Here is a 16,250-nt window from a genome sequence, read left to right as displayed (position 1 = left end):
CTTATATTTGTATATTTTTTATGTATTGTTTACAAAGAATTGTGGCAATTTGAATATGGCATTCCATAGCTGTATAGCTATATGTGTGAATGTGAGGATGTGAATGGTTGCTTGTGTTAATGTGATTGGCTGGGGCCCAGTTTCGTGAGTACCTAGCCTCTCCCAAAGTCAGCTGACACCCGAATAAGAATTGATTGGATATGGGAATTTACAGAAATGAATGGGAATAAAATCTACATTTGCACTGCTGCATGGAGCTTAAGTGTAGCTTTTGATATGATACTGATGCAAAGTATTGTGTTAAAAACAGATTTGTGTTAATTATTTATAACCTGAGTGAGCAGCCGAGTGACGACACTGTTACCATAACAACCAATCAGGCGTCATCGCTCTTCTGCAAGAGAGCGCGATTCTGCTCGTCCTCTTCAAGAGGGAAAAATAAACAGCGCCCTCGCCCACCTGGGATGTGTGCGTAATGGGGGGCGTTTTATGATTGTCAACATCCATAAATGTGTGCATCTGTATGTGCGGGCTGCGTGTGTCGGTACCGTAGCGGAGCTGGACGCGCTCAGGCCGGAGGAGCGAAGCTGGTGGCCGGCCTGCCGCCGCTGACATCCCCCGGCAGCGGCAGCAGCAGCAGCAGCGGCCAACATGGCCGAGGACGACAACGAGTGGGTGGTGGAGAGCATCGTTGGCTACCTGGGGAGTCCAGAATGGGTTATTCCAGTCACGGACTTTATGGAACACAAATGCACAGGTAAAGCACTTCACCTGTTTTTTTTTTGTAGACAAGCTTGTTTATCTTAGCGCCATGAGCTTGCTAAGTTGCTAGCTCATCCGGCTAAGCTAATGTTAACACGCGTCGCCATGTTTATCACTGCCGTTTTAACCTTTGACGCCCAGTAGTGTTGTTTATCGAATATAAAACATTTAAATGAACTTTACGTTTATCTAGTGCTCTCAACGAGACGAGAGAAAAAATATGGCAATTAAAATAAAAACAGTAACACGAGCTAGCTAAGTTGTCGATATGCTAATTGACACGCGTTGATTACAATTCCCGTGATATGAATTTCGACAGGTAGGACTCTAGGACCTTGTTCTAATCTACTGTACATGTCATTACTTTTCAGTGTTTGATGATGAAGATGAAAATAAATTGTCATACACGGAAATCCATCTGCAGTATAAAAAGTTGGTGAGTACGTATGTCAAATAAACAAATAATGTAGCATCTAATGCGCATTAGGGGTGGACGGATCGATCCGATACCGACGGATGGTGTCTGTGTTGGGTTGATACGAGCCGTTTGTGAGTCGATAGTAATTTTAAAAGGACAATATCAACAAAATATGTCAATAATCCTGGGATTATTTACAACTAACAATATCAACAAAATATGTTAATGATCCTGGGATTATTGACACGTTTTGTTGGTATCGCCCACCCCAATGCACAAGTCGTTGACTTTGAAATAACTTTATTTATACCCACAGTGCAATTGAAGTAATAACTTAAAAGTACATACATAAAATAATATATATATTTTTATACAATATATATTTATATATATATTTATATCTTTTAAAAAATATATTTAGATATTTTATATATATATATATATATATTTGTTTTTTTATTATTATTAATTAATTAATTATTTTTTTAAAGATACATTTTGCTTCACCTTTGCTCTTGCAGGTGGAAAAGCTGCTGGAGAATTACATGCAAGAGGTTGGCATCAACGAGCAACAGTTTTTGGATGCGTGCACCTCCCCTTTTGCCAAGTCCAAAACTGTGCAAGTATGTCAGGCTGTCACACAGATGCTGTAAACTACAATAATATGACACTCTGGTTATCACACCACTGTTGGGTTTAGTCTGTTTTCCAGCCAGTCCTGGCCACAGATGACTTCCAGATGTTCCGCTCGCTGATGGTCCAGAAGAACATGGAGCTGCAGCTTCAAGCCCTACGTGTGATCAAAGAGAGGAATGGTAAGCTTCATTGTTGAACACAGACATGGCTACAAGTGACAAGAGCATGTCTCCAGGGGCTCTTCCCGAGTGTCTGACTGATGGCGTGGATGACCTGACGGAGCTGCAGCAGCAAGAGATGAAGATCCTGCAGGAGGTCCTCAAGTAAGTTCTGTTTTTGTGCAACATTCTGTCTTCGTCACCGAGATACTAATGTTCGGATTTGAGGTATGACATGAACATTATGTTTGATTATGGTTGTAGTTTGCAGTGGTAGAAGTGACTGGATGGGACCATATTCCGTATTGATTGTAATATGTTCCCGTCGTTCTTCAAGGTCCCACATGTTGCTGCCCTACCTGCTCTCTAATGGGATTTAGATTCGTTAGAAGAGCACACTTTAAGCTCCTTAGGGTGCGGCTAATTTAGGTTGGAGCAACTGACACCAGCGACCAGCAGCTGAAGAAAAATAGTTTGTTTTTGTTTTTTTTATAATCCACTTTGTCCAACCGGGGGTCACTCTCAGATCTTTCACTTCCTCTTGTAAAAGCTGTCATACACCAACTCGCCCACTAGGTGGAGCAACTTCACTGTTCTTGCCTACCAGAATGCATTAGGGAAAGATATTAGATCTCATTAGATTGTGTATTTGAGATTTAGCATTTGCGACTCTGAATTTATAGATTTTCGGTCAAATTTAATTTTTTTACGGGCATCTGGTTTACTGTTTTTTTTTTTTTTCGCCGGGGTGGTCTCATAATGTAACATCTCGTAACTAGAAAAGCACTTGGAGAGCCCATATCTCCTTAGTCCCCCCCATATTGTGATTTACACTTTAAATATGACTTCTATGTTTATTTTATCTACATGTTTATTTATTTGTCAATATAAACTAACTATGGAAATGTCTAAAAATGCTACTATGCTCATTATCATTATTGTTATCATGCTAGCAATGCCAACATTAGCATGCTAACACCGAGCATGATACTGCTAAGTCTATACAAGTGTCTACCTTTGAAAATGGCTAAAAATGCTACTATGCCAATGTTATCATGCTAGCAATGCTAACATGCAAACATTAGCATGCTTACATAGTCCTAAGTCTTTTTTATGTATATATTTATATATCTTATGAAAATACCTAGTGCCTAATACCTATGCCAGTAATGCTAACACCTAGCATGATAGTTCCAAGTATTTATATGTGTATATTTTCATATCTTCTTGTGAAAATAGTTAAAAATGCTAGTAATGCTAATGATAGCACAATGTACTGGGAAGGCTAAATGCCTTAAATTCAGTTATCGCCAATTAATGGTGAAAAAAGAGGGACAACTGTATAAATAAAATAGCATAGTGAATGGCTTACCATAGAAATATTCCTCCTTTTTCCCGTCTTAAAAACAAAAACCAGCTAAATCGTCAAATGTAATTTGAAGTATAATACTATAAAGTGATGTCAAATGATTGTGATATATAGTGGAACGTTAGTTTTCACATGATGATGATTATTATTATGCATTTTTGTGGTCTTGATAAAGTCTCGATAAACTTTGTCCCCCTCCCTTCAGAAAGTCCAAAGAGGAATACGACAAGGAAATGTCGTGGAGGTTGCTCCTGGAGGAGGAGCAGGGTTCTACATCCAGCGGTAGATGTGACCCCAAGCCCCAAGGTGGTGGTGGCGGTGGTGAAGTGGCCAAAAGCTGTCCTCCCAGCCAAGACAGCAGCTCTGTCAAGGTAAGACGCGGCTACTGCTAATTGCCAAATTGTGCAATTAGATCAGTCGTACTCTCACCAAAAGGAATCCCCCCCATGAGGCTAACATACTGGATTTACCAAAGTGGTTTGTTGGATTGAATGGCTTCCAATGTGCTATTTATTCCTCGCTCAGGCCAAAGCTGACGGTCACCTGGTGAATGGGAACACTGCAGCTAATCTGGTAACTCACTGGAGTTGCTATGGTAACGTAGTAGAAGCCCCTATGATTAGCAAGTGCTAGTATCCTATCTTTTATCCTATCATTTTAACTGCTGGGGTGTTTGAGTATCCGTTGGAAGCAGGCGTTGGGAGGCTGTTATTTATTAAAATGATTTTATAATTGATTATTTATTCAGCCATTAATGCCAATATGCTAGAGACCCTGTGGTTATTTGCTTTTGTAGACCCCCGCCCCCACCCTTGTGACTTAAGGTTTTGATGGCTAAATATAGATGTGTAGTTATGTGATGGACGTTTATGTAGATTAAAGTGTCACTTTTTTACCCAAAGGTCAACGGAAAAACACCCAGCAACACTGAGATCAAGATGGCAGCCACAGGAGACGTAAAGCGTGAGGAAAATTACAGTTGTTCTTCTTCTTCTTCCACACGTACCTCTGGTAATAACAGCAAAATGTATATGTTACAGAGTGTGTATATTATTCTAAAGTGAATCTGTGTGTTTTAGATGGTGTCAGTACCTGCCTGGAACCCAGAGTCCTCCCTCCTGTGAGAGCACCAATCAGCTCCATCCCTGACCGCAAGGAGCAGAGCGGCAGCCAATCAGCAGGGGAATCCTGGCTGGAGGAAGCACACAGGGAGGCGGGCTTCTCTCAGCCTTACACTGTGAGTACAGGGGGGACATTTTTTAGGATACTAATTTAATGCACACTTATAACATAATTGACTAAATAATAAAAACAAATAACCCTAAAAATTAAATACAAAACTTATTTTGATTTAAACTAACAGAGGTAAAAACAAAATTGGACAATAATATTTGAGTGTCAATAACATCCGCAAAGCTTGACTCAACAACCATTTCCTGACAAAGATTGTCCCATTCCACGGGAAGAGCGCTTTTAAAATTTTTAAATCTTACCCCCGTCCTCCATCTTTTCTTCCAGGAGTTGTCGGCGTCACAGCAGCATCAGCTCCAGCAGAGGGCGGCTTACTTGTGTCAGCAGCGAGACAAGCTACGTGCGCTCAAGGAGCAGCAGAACAAGACCAAGCAAGCAGGCATGCCCGAGGAGGCGCCCGGCACCCCCTCACCACCGACACCTCTTCAGACCTCTGTGAGTCCATTAGATGTTAAGATTGGGTGGAATATATATCGGCATTAAAACCCACTTTTCTCCTGCAGGAGATTTCTGCAGAGGAGCGGAAGAAGCTTCAGAAGAGAAAGCATCTGGCTGACAAGCTGAAAGAAGAAGTCATCAAGAAATGAGCGCCACGTGAAATACGAACTCTCCTTTGAATGCAGTCCAAGGTTCCTAAACTCACCTTTGTTGTGTGGAATCAGGGTTTGTGCACCATGTCCTCGCTCAGTACACATCAAGACAAGTCCGAGATCTTCCTTTGTGACGATATGACTGTTTCCTTGTCTTCTACAGAGGATTTCAAAGAGTGTGTCTAATGGAGCACTCTCTTAAAGACTGTTTTTTCATGTCATCGTTGGACTCGAGTGTCCAGGTGGAAGAAAATCGTTGTACATATGTTGAGATGTTAAAAAAAAAACATTCCACATGCATGCAACTTGCAGAAAGATATCTCAGAATGCAATGCTTGGAGCTTCAGAAACTGGACCCGCTGGTTCATGCACATTTACACCACTAGATGGCAGCATTTAGAAAGCATGTGTACGTAATAGTTTCTAAGTGGAAACAATGGTGATGCAATATTATCCTATGTGGTTGAATAAATAACCATTTGTAAAGTGGATGTTATTAAAACAATGTAAAAAAAAATAATATGCCGTCAGTACCAGATTATATCGGACATTCAGGGTCACATTTGATGTCAAAATGTCAAGACAACCTGCCAGGTCATATTTGGGTCTATTCCCCTTTAGAATTCCTAGAGAAAAAGACTATGGCCGAGTCAATCCCTCCTTGCATGTTTGTAAGAAGACATTTTGTAATAAAAATATATGCAACCCTCATTCGCAACTAAATTAGTGCTTCATTAAGACGTCATTTAATTGATGGCATTGCTCCTCCCTATCTGCAATTTGACAGACACCACTTACTCAATACTCAATAGAAATAAAACTTGAAATAAGACTGGAAATAACCCACAAAGTAAGGCAAATTGTAGAAACAGCTGAATAGAAGTAATGGGCCGAGGTACAAATGTTCAGATTGAATGTGTGCCAGGAGAGGGAAAAAGTCAAATAGCACCAGAAGGGTAAGAATGGCCACGTGTAGACTTACTAGTAAGTACAAAAAATACATCTAAAATTCAAAACTCAAGACATCCCAAAATGTTGGCTGCAAAAGTGAATTTACTGCAGTTTTAATGTTTGTTTGTTTTTTTAAAACCAGCATTTGCAACTTACATTGAATCAAAGGAACTGGACTGAAAGGGAGAACAATGACACCACCGCTGTGCGATGATTACAAATTAAAAAAAAAAAAAACAGTTGGGTGAGTATTGCTGTCCCCCTTTCCAAATGAAACGGGCAAATGATTTAAAAAGAGGCAAAAGGGAAAAAAAAAATCATCATCTGTACAGTACTTTTTAACAAAAGTGGTGAAATACGGGATCCCTGGTCGCCTGAGACGTGTCTTGTGGCGTTGAGTCCTGCTCCTGTGTTCCTGGTTCACAGTTGGACATGCGTGACCAACGACATGGAGCGGCCAGTCAAGCGTCCTAACAACTACGAGGGCTAGTCCTGCTAGCCTGACTGGCCTGTGGCACGGTGTGTCCACGGGCTGCCTCCATCGCGTAGCTCAGCGGCTCGGGCTTGGATGGGGGGAGGGAGGTGGGGATGAGGCGATTCCTGTAGCACATTAGCCTCTGTTGCTATAGCAACAGAGGCAGCAAACAGGAGACGGCCTTGGCACTTGTATTTCCGCTGTAGCCTCTCTGGTGGCGTCGGTGTGGAGGGCTAGGAGGACAGTGTGGGTCAGACCTGGGACGGCGATGGAGGAGGCGAGCCGTGAGTTAGTTAAAGGTTAGTGAAGGTCCTCGGGAGGAGGAATGGAGCGAGGTGGTCTTAATTCCGCCTTGACGTGGTCCGAACAGTTCCAGGGGGGGCACCAGTGACCAAGTCCAGCTAGAGAACAGGAGGGACCGTGACGCCCGTCCCGGCGGGACCTACGCGACACTGGGGGGGACATTCAGCCTTAACAGCTCAGGCGGGGACGCTTTCTCGGGGAGTGCTCCTCCTCGTCTTCTTCCTCTTCATCCTCGTCGTCAGGGTAGTCCACCAAGCCAACCAGAGTCGTCTAAGAGGAACATTTGTCACATTGACAACATCAAACCTCGATTTATGTACTGGGAAATACCGTTATGGCCAGACCGTATTTGGAAACCAGTATGAACTGGAAGCGGGTGATAATTGTAGAGGTGGTATTTAAATAGATTTGGAATGCAGCCTTTAGATAATCATAATAATAGTGTCTAGAAGTACCGTTAGCCAATCACGTTACTTTAGTTTTACCTTCACTACAGGAGAGGCGGGCAGAGCGACCGTCTTGACCGAGGATGTCGAGCTGTTGTTGGGTGTGGCGGCGGGCGAGGATGGCGGGAGAGCGGCGGCTTTGCCGTTGTTGGCTCCGTTGGCGGCGCCTGCTGAGACAACGCAGAGTTGGCTCACCTTGGAAGGAGAGTCCTAAAAGGTGGACTTTGTGTTATTCCGAAGCAGAGCTGCCGTTTACCTTTTTTGGCCTCCATGTATTTGCCGTAGCCGTCAGAGTAGTCGTCCTCCATTCGGCTCTTGTCCACGGCGTCTGCTTCGTCGTCGTCTTCCTCGTCGTTCAACCACAGCTCTTCGTCCTCGTCCAAAGATCGAGCATCTCTGCGAAATCTTGAAATGACACGAACGCATCACGATGAGGATACTTAATAGGGATGAAAATTATTCTATGATTTTCATAGAGAACATGTTTACAATCTTCTACATGTAACATTATTAGACCCCTAGAGACATTGAATGAATGAATGGATGGATGGACTTCCTGTATTGTCGTTGCACAATAACACAGCAGTGAAATTGCCAACGAAATGTCGTTGCCTGGCTCCCCTATAATAAATAATAATAATGTGGAGAATAAATAGATGACATCAAATATGAACAATGTACAGCGTAAACAGTAAATTACAAATTATTTAAATAATTTTGAATAAATAATAATTTATATATATATAATATACAAAAAACAGAGTAAAAGATACATTCATTCGTTAATACACAGTTAAAACATGAGTAAAAGCGGGCGGGGCACAGCAGTCAGATATAAAAAGTTAGACATTAAAATTATTATATAATATATTATTTAATAGTATAATAGTAATTTAATGTTTTTAATGTCTAACTTTTTATATCTGACTGCTGTGCCCCGTCCGCTTTTACTCATGTTTTAACTGTGTATTAACGAATGAATGTATCTTTTACTCTGTTTACTTGCTTTTATTCATTTGAGTATTTTGAAAAGCGCTATACAAATAAAATGTATTATTATTATTATTATTATTATTATTATTATATAAGTTGAGTGTGTGCGTGTGGGCAGATAGAGGGGCTTATTTGGCAAGTATAAATAATGTGTAAATATTGTGTAAATAACACAATAGAAGACATATAACTGACGCATTTGTAGTTCCTTTCAGGTATTCAGGTATCTGGATCAGAGGTGTAAAATATGTAGTTGGGTCACAAACAGAGCTGCTGAGTTCGTCCACACAGATGGACCGTCAACATCATTCCAAAAGCGTCCAAACCTTGTGAGCTTCTGACTCTGCCTGTCTTTCTCCTGCTCGTATCGATCTTTCAGGCCCTTGAAGGTCTGCACGTACTCGATGGATTCAAGTGCTTTGTAGAAGTTGTCCACGATGTGAGCAATGAGGGACTTGACGTCCTCCTGCAAACAAAAAAAGACGGCCGGTGTCCAAACCATCCAATCGGGGCGCCTCAACATGAATGAACCCTTTTTTTTTGTCAAGGACTCACCACTTTGATGAACTCAAAGAGCTCGATGATGGCCGAGTTGAGGAGGTTGTATCGCGTGCCGTTGTCCAGCAGGGCGTTGATGACCGGCTCAAACAGGTTCCCTTTGATGATGTAGCGGTTGTAGTACTCGTCCTTGAGACCGATGATCCTGCGCATGAAACGCAGGGCGCCTTGGACCGACGCACACAGAAGTCAACTTGGTACGAATCAGGCTGTAGTGTGTGTGTGTGTGTGTTTCTATAATGTATACTCACAAAGAGCAAGGAAGGTGTGCTTGGAGTTCATGAGCACAAGCACTCTCCTCAGCAGGTCTTTATTCATGATGTAGGTCTTGATGTGGTACGTGTGGTGCTCCACACAGAAGGTCAGCAGCTCCAGGATCAGCGCCAACAGCTGAGCCGTCTGAAAGTTATCTATAGAAAAGGTTGAGAACTTTTACTGATTGGATTTTTTTGTTTTTAACGTCCTCGAAGATGCCAAAGTGACTTTTTAATGAGATTCCAACAGTATTGTTATATCCATCATCTCCCTCATGCGTTTGCTTTATTTTTTATGAAGGACATGATTGGTGGAAACACTTAGGATGAGCCTGCCCCATGGATTGGATTAGATTAGATATACCTTAATTCGTCCCTCAGTGGGGAAATGTACATTGCACAGCAGCAAAGAGGACATAACCAGTTAAACAGTAACAAAATAAACAATATAAACAACTAAAAAGTAATAACAGTTTAACAATTTTAATTATATGACATATGAAATGAGATATATGACCAGTATATACACGCCCACCACTATGGAAAAGACAGGCTTCACTACACATCTGAAAATAAAGTCTGACTTTCTGCAAACTATCTGTCAGTTAGTTCCTGACATGAGAGCTGTGAGTTCAAAGACGGGGAGTTGAAACGTTAAAATGCTACTCAAAACTTTGCCAGTACATTTAAGAAACGTTTGAAGACTCGTGTCATGGAAGGGAACAGAACTAACCTGGACACACAGGGTTGATCTTGGTGGATCCCTCTTGTAAATCTTTGGAAAAAGCAAGCATAAAAGAGTGAGAACCTCCATTTGTCGCACACATTGAGAACGTAGCATGTCTGCAGCCCCGCTCACCCTTTGAGTTTTTGTCATGAGCCGTGTTGGCCAGCAGCGGTGCGGTTAGAACGTGCATGCAGTACTTGTAGAAGAAACTCAGGAATTCCGTCTTTTCCGTTTTCTGGAAGGACACAGAGAGGCGTGTGATTCCTGGTAAACGCTTCATATACAGAATACAGACTTCTGGCTTCTCTAAGAGTGTCGAGTTGTGCCTACATTGGTGGAGGCCAGCATGTTTTCAGGGTCGATTAGCGTCCTGAGCAGCCCCATCAGCTGGACGGCGCCGCCTAACTCGGGGTCAGAGTCGCAAATCATTTGCTTGATGACGACATTGATGAGGAGCACGTCCTGGAAACAAACACAAAGTCAGCACGCTGACACTGAAAGGCACAAAGAAGAACGTCAATCAAATGTACGTATATACGAAGGGTACTTGACTGCTTACATCATCAGTCTGCTGTGGCTCCTGCATGACAAACTCTCTGACCATGGACGGGCTGAATTCCACCAGGTAGGAGAAGATGTCTGTGGCCGCCGCCCTCACCTGCAGGTCATCCATTCCCTGGAGGAGAAAAACAAAACAGCAAACAGCAGCTGAAATTCCCACTCAATCCTCACAGTAATTCCACCCGAAATATGCACAGCGCCTCACCATGACTATTTCCAGCGCAGGCAAAATGCCGAGATTTGCCAGCATTTTGAAGAAGGCGTCCCTGTTTTGAGGCTGCAGCGTTTGCGAGAACGCACAGAACTCCTTGACGAAGTTCACCTGAGCATAAGAGATTCAAAACACGGTTAAGGAACAACAACAAAGCTTGGTGTAAGTATTTTTTTAACAATAAGCAGCTGTGATATGAAGTTTTTCTCATGTATGATGTGTGATATGTACTGTTGTATGTCAATTGCATGAGTACATGTCACTGTTTATGCTTATGTCATTTTATTGTATATGATGTTAAGTGTTGGATCTCACTTACACGATCTTTCATGTGTACCAAGCATGAGTGTCAGGTGATGACTATGACGTGTTTAAGGACTACAGATTAAAATGTCCTCAATGTTACATCTGGTGCATGCGTCCATTCTATGTGAATGTGAAGTACACGCTGGCCATAAGTTAATATATTTTTAAAAAATCAGTTCCACTTGTCCAGTAAAGACGTGACTGCTTTGAATACATGACATCACGTTGCAATTGTATTGTACTAGTTTGTAAGGCATTACTACTATGGGAGGGGGATTGATCCAAATATCGATAGTACCACTACCAGGGTGGTAGGCCTGTCACCATAATCAATTAAAGGGGATCTATTATGATCATTTTTCGGCCTTTTGTATTGAGTTGTGGAATCCTATAGAGCAGCTACACATGATAGCATGCACACAAAGCTTTCTAGAGCTTCCAGAATATGCACATAATCCAATTGTATTTCTTTGGATTTCGTGCTTTCCACGACAGTCTGTAAACAGTCTGTTTTAATGTATCCCACACATAGTTTGTAGTTTGAGGATTTCCAGTGTTGTGTCGCTAGCTGCAACCCCAACTTTATAGGACTTGATAATAAAGGGAGATATATTTTTTAAATGTCCGGTTTTAACATACAGCCATATATGTTGGATCCCGAATCCGATCCGGAAGTAGAGACTGGACAGTCCGAAGAGGTTACTTCAAGGTGTCGCTCAATGGTAAGTAGCTTTAGCATTTTAATGTTAGGTTTTCAACAGCACTGGTAACGTGTAATGTGTTAAAAAAAAACAAAAAAAACTCAGGGAGACCTACTAGTTGGGGTGGGAAAAAATTCCAAAAATTGCTTGTGTTTCCGTCTGACATTTTGGAAGGAAATAAGGAAAACTGAGGTACCAATGTATATTCTTAAATTGTTGTCATAAACGTGTCATTAAAATGTTTGTCGATTACCTCAAATATTTGTCTTGTCCTATGTTTTATTCTGATAATCATGTTCGACAAATTGAAAAATGTTACCAAAGAAGTCTCAGCCCTGCATTTAGTTGGAATTGGACTGAGGATAAGTGGTGTAGAAAATGTATGGATGGATGGGTGGATTGATTCATACCAAAATTTGAAGTATCGCCCACCTCAAGCTAGGACCACTATACTATAGCAAGTGGAAGTTTCTATTAAATTGTACCCCAGGTATGCAAGAAGTTAAGTATATATTACCATACCAACAGAGTCCATTGAAAAAAAAGTGTTGACTTACAAGTTCCCGCCGTTTACTCTCCTCTGTGGATTCATCTGTGAGCTGTGCAAAAACCTCAGTGAGGAACTTCTCATCCTCCTGCAGCATAGGAAAATAATGATGGTGAACAAATCAACACCAAAGGAAATAACCTAGTAGAGCATCCAGCAAGTTAAATGTGACATACCCATAATACAGTGGTGTGCAAAAGTGTTTGCCCCCTTTCTGATTTCTTTTTTTTTGGGCATTTTGGTCACACTGTTTGGTCACACAAATGTTTCAGAGCAAACAAAATGCAGTTTTTAAATGAAACTTATTTAAAAATCCAAACCTACATGGTCCTGTGTGAAAAAATGATGCCACCCTCCCTCAATTAACCAAGACTATAAAGCCATTTCTAAAGCTTTAGGACTCCAGCAAACTACTGTGAGAGCCATTACCCACTAATGGGGAAAACATATGGTGAGCCTTCCCAGGGGTGGTCAGCCAACCAAAATTACCCCAAGAGCACAACAACGACTCATCTAAGAGGTCACAAAAGACCCCACAACAACATTCAAAGAACTGCAGGCCTCACTTGCCTCAGTTAACATCAGCGCTCATGACTCCCCCATACTGTATGGCGGTACGAAATCCACTGCTGAACAAAAAGAACATTGAGGATCGTCGCAATTTTGCCAGAAAGCATCTTCATGATCCCCAAGACCTTTGGGGAAAATACTCTGTGGTCTGACGAAAACCCTCCCTTGTGGCTGGCCTCTCCTTCCTGCTGTGGTGTCTTCGGACTTTGAGGTATTCAGGCACAATCGTAATTTTGAGTGCATTAGTGCCAATTGTTTTTCATTTTTATTCATGTACCCCCTATGGCAATTGATGTACGCCACTTTGGGAACCACTACAATATATGATATACTAAGAAAAATTATTTGACTTGAATTATGGATGGTAAACTATTTTAGATACCTGTACTCCAATTCACTGGACAACCACGATATAATAATGTTGCGCAATAACAATAAAACATGAAACTTGATAAATAATTTAATATAAAATTACAAACTTCAACTTTTCCGCTGAAAATAAAACATGTAATTAATGCATGTGCAATAATCCTGTCCAAGAAGTGATGTAGACCGTCATTGTGATCCAAAAGTGTCTGTTCATACCTGCAACATACTGACGATCTCCACCTTGTTGAAGAAGATGAAGGAGTTAAGCGTGGACAAGAAGTTCTCCTCAAAAACCGAAGGCGTGGGAAGGATGATGTCCTGGATGTACTGCACACGGTAGGTCTGGTGGATCTTCTGCCGTAGCTCAGAGTCCGTGATGGGGATGACCTCCTTGAACTTTGCCGTCTTGGTCAAGAACTCCCGGTGCCGCTTGGGCTGGACCAGCGCAGGGTCGTACTCCAGACAGCCCACCACGTCCATGATGCAGTCGTCGGAGAACATCACCTCAAAGAGGGCGGCTTTGTTGAGGAACAGGACGCCCCGGACGATCTCATAGAGGTGATGGAGGCCTTCCCTGTTGTCCAGGTCCTCGCACACTCTGAAGAGGCCCAGCAGTTTCTTGAGGTAGCCTTCGTTCATGAGGGCCAAAGCCAGTTTTTCCCTACGGATGGGCGACGACAACACCGACGTCACCAGGTCGGCTATCTCCTCCAGGCGGCTCAGCTCGCAGGGGGGCAGCTCGACGAGGTGGCTTGTCTCTGGGATCTCCTCAAAACGCTCCTCCTCTGACTCGTCAATGGGGTCCTGGGTGATGTCCAGAGCGGGGTCCTTCCCTTGCACCTAAAGTCCGTAAATAAAAAAAAAACAAGGTTAAATGCCATACTTTCTACATGCCAACCACTAGAAACAATTATTTTCTGTTTCCCTGATTTGAAATACTAGAGAAATACTAGAAATACTAGAGAGCATCCAAGTGTATTCAAGAGTCAAATTGCATTCATTTTCTACCGCTTATCCTCACAATGGTTGCAGGGGTGCTGGAGCCTATCCCAGCTGTCGGGGTACACCCTGGACTGGTCGCCAGCCAATCACAGGGCACATATAGACAAACAACCATTCACACTCACATACATACTATTTGGAGTCGCCAATTAACCTGACATGCAATCGCACTTGTCCGTTATAATTAGATCAAAAATGACAAGTGTCAACGCACCCCAATACTGCAGTATCATGATTATATCCAGCCTTCACATGACATAACTTTCTTATTCAAAACAACACCAAGACTAGACTTTGCCTTTACCTGGCAAATCTTCTCCCAGATCTCATCGCAGCCTGCCTTCTCCTGGAAACTCAAAGCCAGATCATAATTGTCGGCCTCGGACCAGACGATCAGCGTGTCCTGCAAAAAATAATGATGCGACAAAATATGTGCATAGTTTAGCACACATATAAAATGATTGTGCCTGTAAATATTCTCATTCATTCAGTTCATTGCATGAAAATGAAAGAATTCCAAATAAAAAATATACAAACTAGGAATGCAAATGGTTATGTATGAGGTTTAAGTGACCGTTATAAACAGTTGAACTATTTTGGTAGTAAACATTGCAAAAATAAAACATTGTTTCAAGTGTTGTGATTTGCTTTTGTGGCTTATCCAGACTACAGTAGCACTTACCTGTTGTTTTTGATATGCAGTATTGGGGCTAATCTTCGACTCTAACAAAAGTGATCCTAAAACAAAATCAACAAGTTAGACTTGGGGAAATAAAAACAAAACGAGGAAGTTGTTTGCTGGTTAGTTTCCATCTATTATATGCTAGTAAGGACAGACAATGTGAGACCTGGCTTATGTTTAGCTTCGGACAAAGACAAAGTTCGACAGAGCTTGTTGGTCACCGCAAAACATGTGCGATTTTTGAAAAAACACACCGAATGTCGGGTACAAGAAGAAACCGGTTTAAAGAAAAGTGTAAATACAATTAAGATCAGACTTTAAGGGCCCCCCATGCTGAAGCTATCACGCCAATGCTAAAGAAATTAGCTTGCTAGCACAAATTGTCCTAACAGCTATAACAAAGGCTACAAGATAGACACATTTTTAGATGAAACAGCACCGCACTCTACAGAGTTCGCTCCCGATTCCCCTACACAAGCTTGACTCGCGGTTAAAGCAAACAACAATAACGGAGCACACAATGCTAACCTTAGCTAACCTAGCATTAGCGTGGCTTTGCTAACGTGGGAACTTACCGTCCGATTCGGCACGAACCAATAAAGATATCCCCTTGAGGCGCTCCACAAAGGTGGACGAAACGTGCCCGGTACCCCGATCGTCCCACTGTCGGTCTTCGTTCAGCGTATAAACCTTCACACGCCGCCGAGTGTCCGACATTGTGAAGGGAGTCCGGGAGCTAGCAGGCTAGCTGTACTGCTAACGAGCTACTACGCCTTTCGCCGTCTTTCTGTTTTCCTCCCTAGCCTGACAACTTTGTTTGCAGCCGCATGTTATGGAACATGCAGCGTGAAACCAAAGTGCTGGAGAAATGCCTACTGCCTCCTTAGCATACCCGGCGACGGAAAAAGTCAAAGTGGAGCCCTCGTTCGGAATAGTTTTTTTAAAAAAATGCCAGGAAGACAACAACTACGGCGGCCTCCTCGCTAACGTCCACTGGGCGCCATCTTGTAATCCGATCTTCTGCTCTTTGGGTCGCTCGACGTCAATCAAATGCACCCAAAGAGGAAATAATTACCAATTCTTATCATGAAAATCACGTAACGCAACGAACTTAATAAAACTAAAACGCAAATCCTCAAAAACATGTCAAACAAACGAACCAATTCACGCTACAATCACGATAACAATCAACTACAATTACTTTACTTTATATTGTAATTACGTATTAAATTTTGTGCCAAAATTAATTTTTACATACATATTTAATGAGTTATATTTAAAAACTTCATGTTTACAATTGGGACTGGAAACGTGCGTGTGCATCATGCTGACGTTTTTTTGAAAAAACTTTATTAAACACCATTAGACGGACACAACATTAGAAACACTACTACTATGCAATGACGCCCC

General features: G+C 42.1%; 2 protein-coding genes across 7 annotated transcripts; one reads left to right on the top strand and one right to left on the bottom strand.

Annotated features, from left to right (window-relative positions):
• The first annotated feature begins 374 nt into the window (after positions 1 to 374).
• Positions 375 to 5,921, top strand: cfap36 (cilia and flagella associated protein 36). Of its 3 annotated transcripts, XR_009120372.1 has the most exons (12): positions 375 to 757; positions 1,134 to 1,198; positions 1,702 to 1,803; positions 1,881 to 1,995; positions 2,052 to 2,139; positions 3,549 to 3,714; positions 3,869 to 3,916; positions 4,246 to 4,354; positions 4,423 to 4,580; positions 4,862 to 5,029; positions 5,098 to 5,257; positions 5,348 to 5,921. XR_009120372.1 is itself a non-coding variant. In XM_058058585.1 (11 exons), the coding sequence occupies exons 1-11, from the start codon at positions 652 to 654 to the stop codon at positions 5,179 to 5,181; spliced, it is 1,209 nt and encodes a 402-aa protein (XP_057914568.1). In that variant the 5' UTR covers positions 376 to 651; the 3' UTR covers positions 5,182 to 5,920. The 3 variants fall into 3 exon arrangements, 2 of the variants coding, with proteins under 2 accessions (XP_057914568.1, XP_057914569.1); XM_058058585.1 differs by having other exon boundaries at positions 376 to 757; positions 5,098 to 5,920; XM_058058586.1 differs by lacking the exon at positions 3,869 to 3,916 and having other exon boundaries at positions 378 to 757; positions 5,098 to 5,919.
• A 296-nt stretch (positions 5,922 to 6,217) lies between these two features.
• On the bottom strand, positions 6,218 to 16,116 carry LOC131108002 (serine/threonine-protein phosphatase 4 regulatory subunit 3-like). 4 transcript variants are annotated; one of them, XM_058058581.1, is made up of 16 exons: positions 15,416 to 16,106; positions 14,841 to 14,896; positions 14,463 to 14,561; positions 13,373 to 13,996; positions 12,228 to 12,305; positions 10,658 to 10,774; positions 10,451 to 10,567; positions 10,222 to 10,353; positions 10,024 to 10,126; positions 9,898 to 9,939; positions 9,162 to 9,320; positions 8,908 to 9,077; positions 8,679 to 8,818; positions 7,616 to 7,764; positions 7,399 to 7,529; positions 6,218 to 7,183 (listed from the first exon to the last, which is right to left on the bottom strand). In XM_058058581.1, the coding sequence occupies exons 1-16, from the start codon at positions 15,555 to 15,557 to the stop codon at positions 7,082 to 7,084; spliced, it is 2,361 nt and encodes a 786-aa protein (XP_057914564.1). In that variant the 5' UTR covers positions 15,558 to 16,106; the 3' UTR covers positions 6,218 to 7,081. The 4 variants fall into 4 exon arrangements, with proteins under 4 accessions (XP_057914564.1, XP_057914565.1, XP_057914562.1 ...); XM_058058582.1 differs by having other exon boundaries at positions 7,399 to 7,526; positions 15,416 to 16,098; XM_058058579.1 differs by having other exon boundaries at positions 9,898 to 10,126; positions 15,416 to 16,116.
• Between the last annotated feature and the right edge of the window lie 134 nt (positions 16,117 to 16,250).

Source organism: Doryrhamphus excisus, chromosome 20 (assembly GCF_030265055.1).
Source record: "Doryrhamphus excisus isolate RoL2022-K1 chromosome 20, RoL_Dexc_1.0, whole genome shotgun sequence".
Lineage (NCBI taxonomy): Eukaryota > Metazoa > Chordata > Actinopteri > Syngnathiformes > Syngnathidae > Doryrhamphus > Doryrhamphus excisus.
Note: the sequence above shows the minus strand (reverse complement) of the source record. Positions and strands in the feature narration are given on the sequence as shown.

Excerpts from the sequence above, each read along its gene's own strand:
- cfap36 (XM_058058585.1), top strand. The coding sequence starts at position 652 with ATGGCCGAGGACGACAACGAGTGGGTGGTGGAGAGCATCGTTGGCTAC. Across the intron at positions 1,804-1,880 it reads CCAAGTCCAAAACTGTGCAA|TCTGTTTTCCAGCCAGTCCT; the intron begins GTATGTCAGGCT and ends TGTTGGGTTTAG. Across the intron at positions 2,140-3,548 it reads ATCCTGCAGGAGGTCCTCAA|AAAGTCCAAAGAGGAATACG; the intron begins GTAAGTTCTGTT and ends CCCTCCCTTCAG.
- LOC131108002 (XM_058058579.1), bottom strand. The coding sequence starts at position 15,557 with ATGTCGGACACTCGGCGGCGTGTGAAGGTTTATACGCTGAACGAAGAC. Across the intron at positions 13,997-14,462 it reads TCTGGGAGAAGATTTGCCAG|GTGCAAGGGAAGGACCCCGC; the intron begins GTAAAGGCAAAG and ends TACGGACTTTAG. Across the intron at positions 10,127-10,221 it reads ACATGCTGGCCTCCACCAAT|AAAACGGAAAAGACGGAATT; the intron begins GTAGGCACAACT and ends GTGTCCTTCCAG.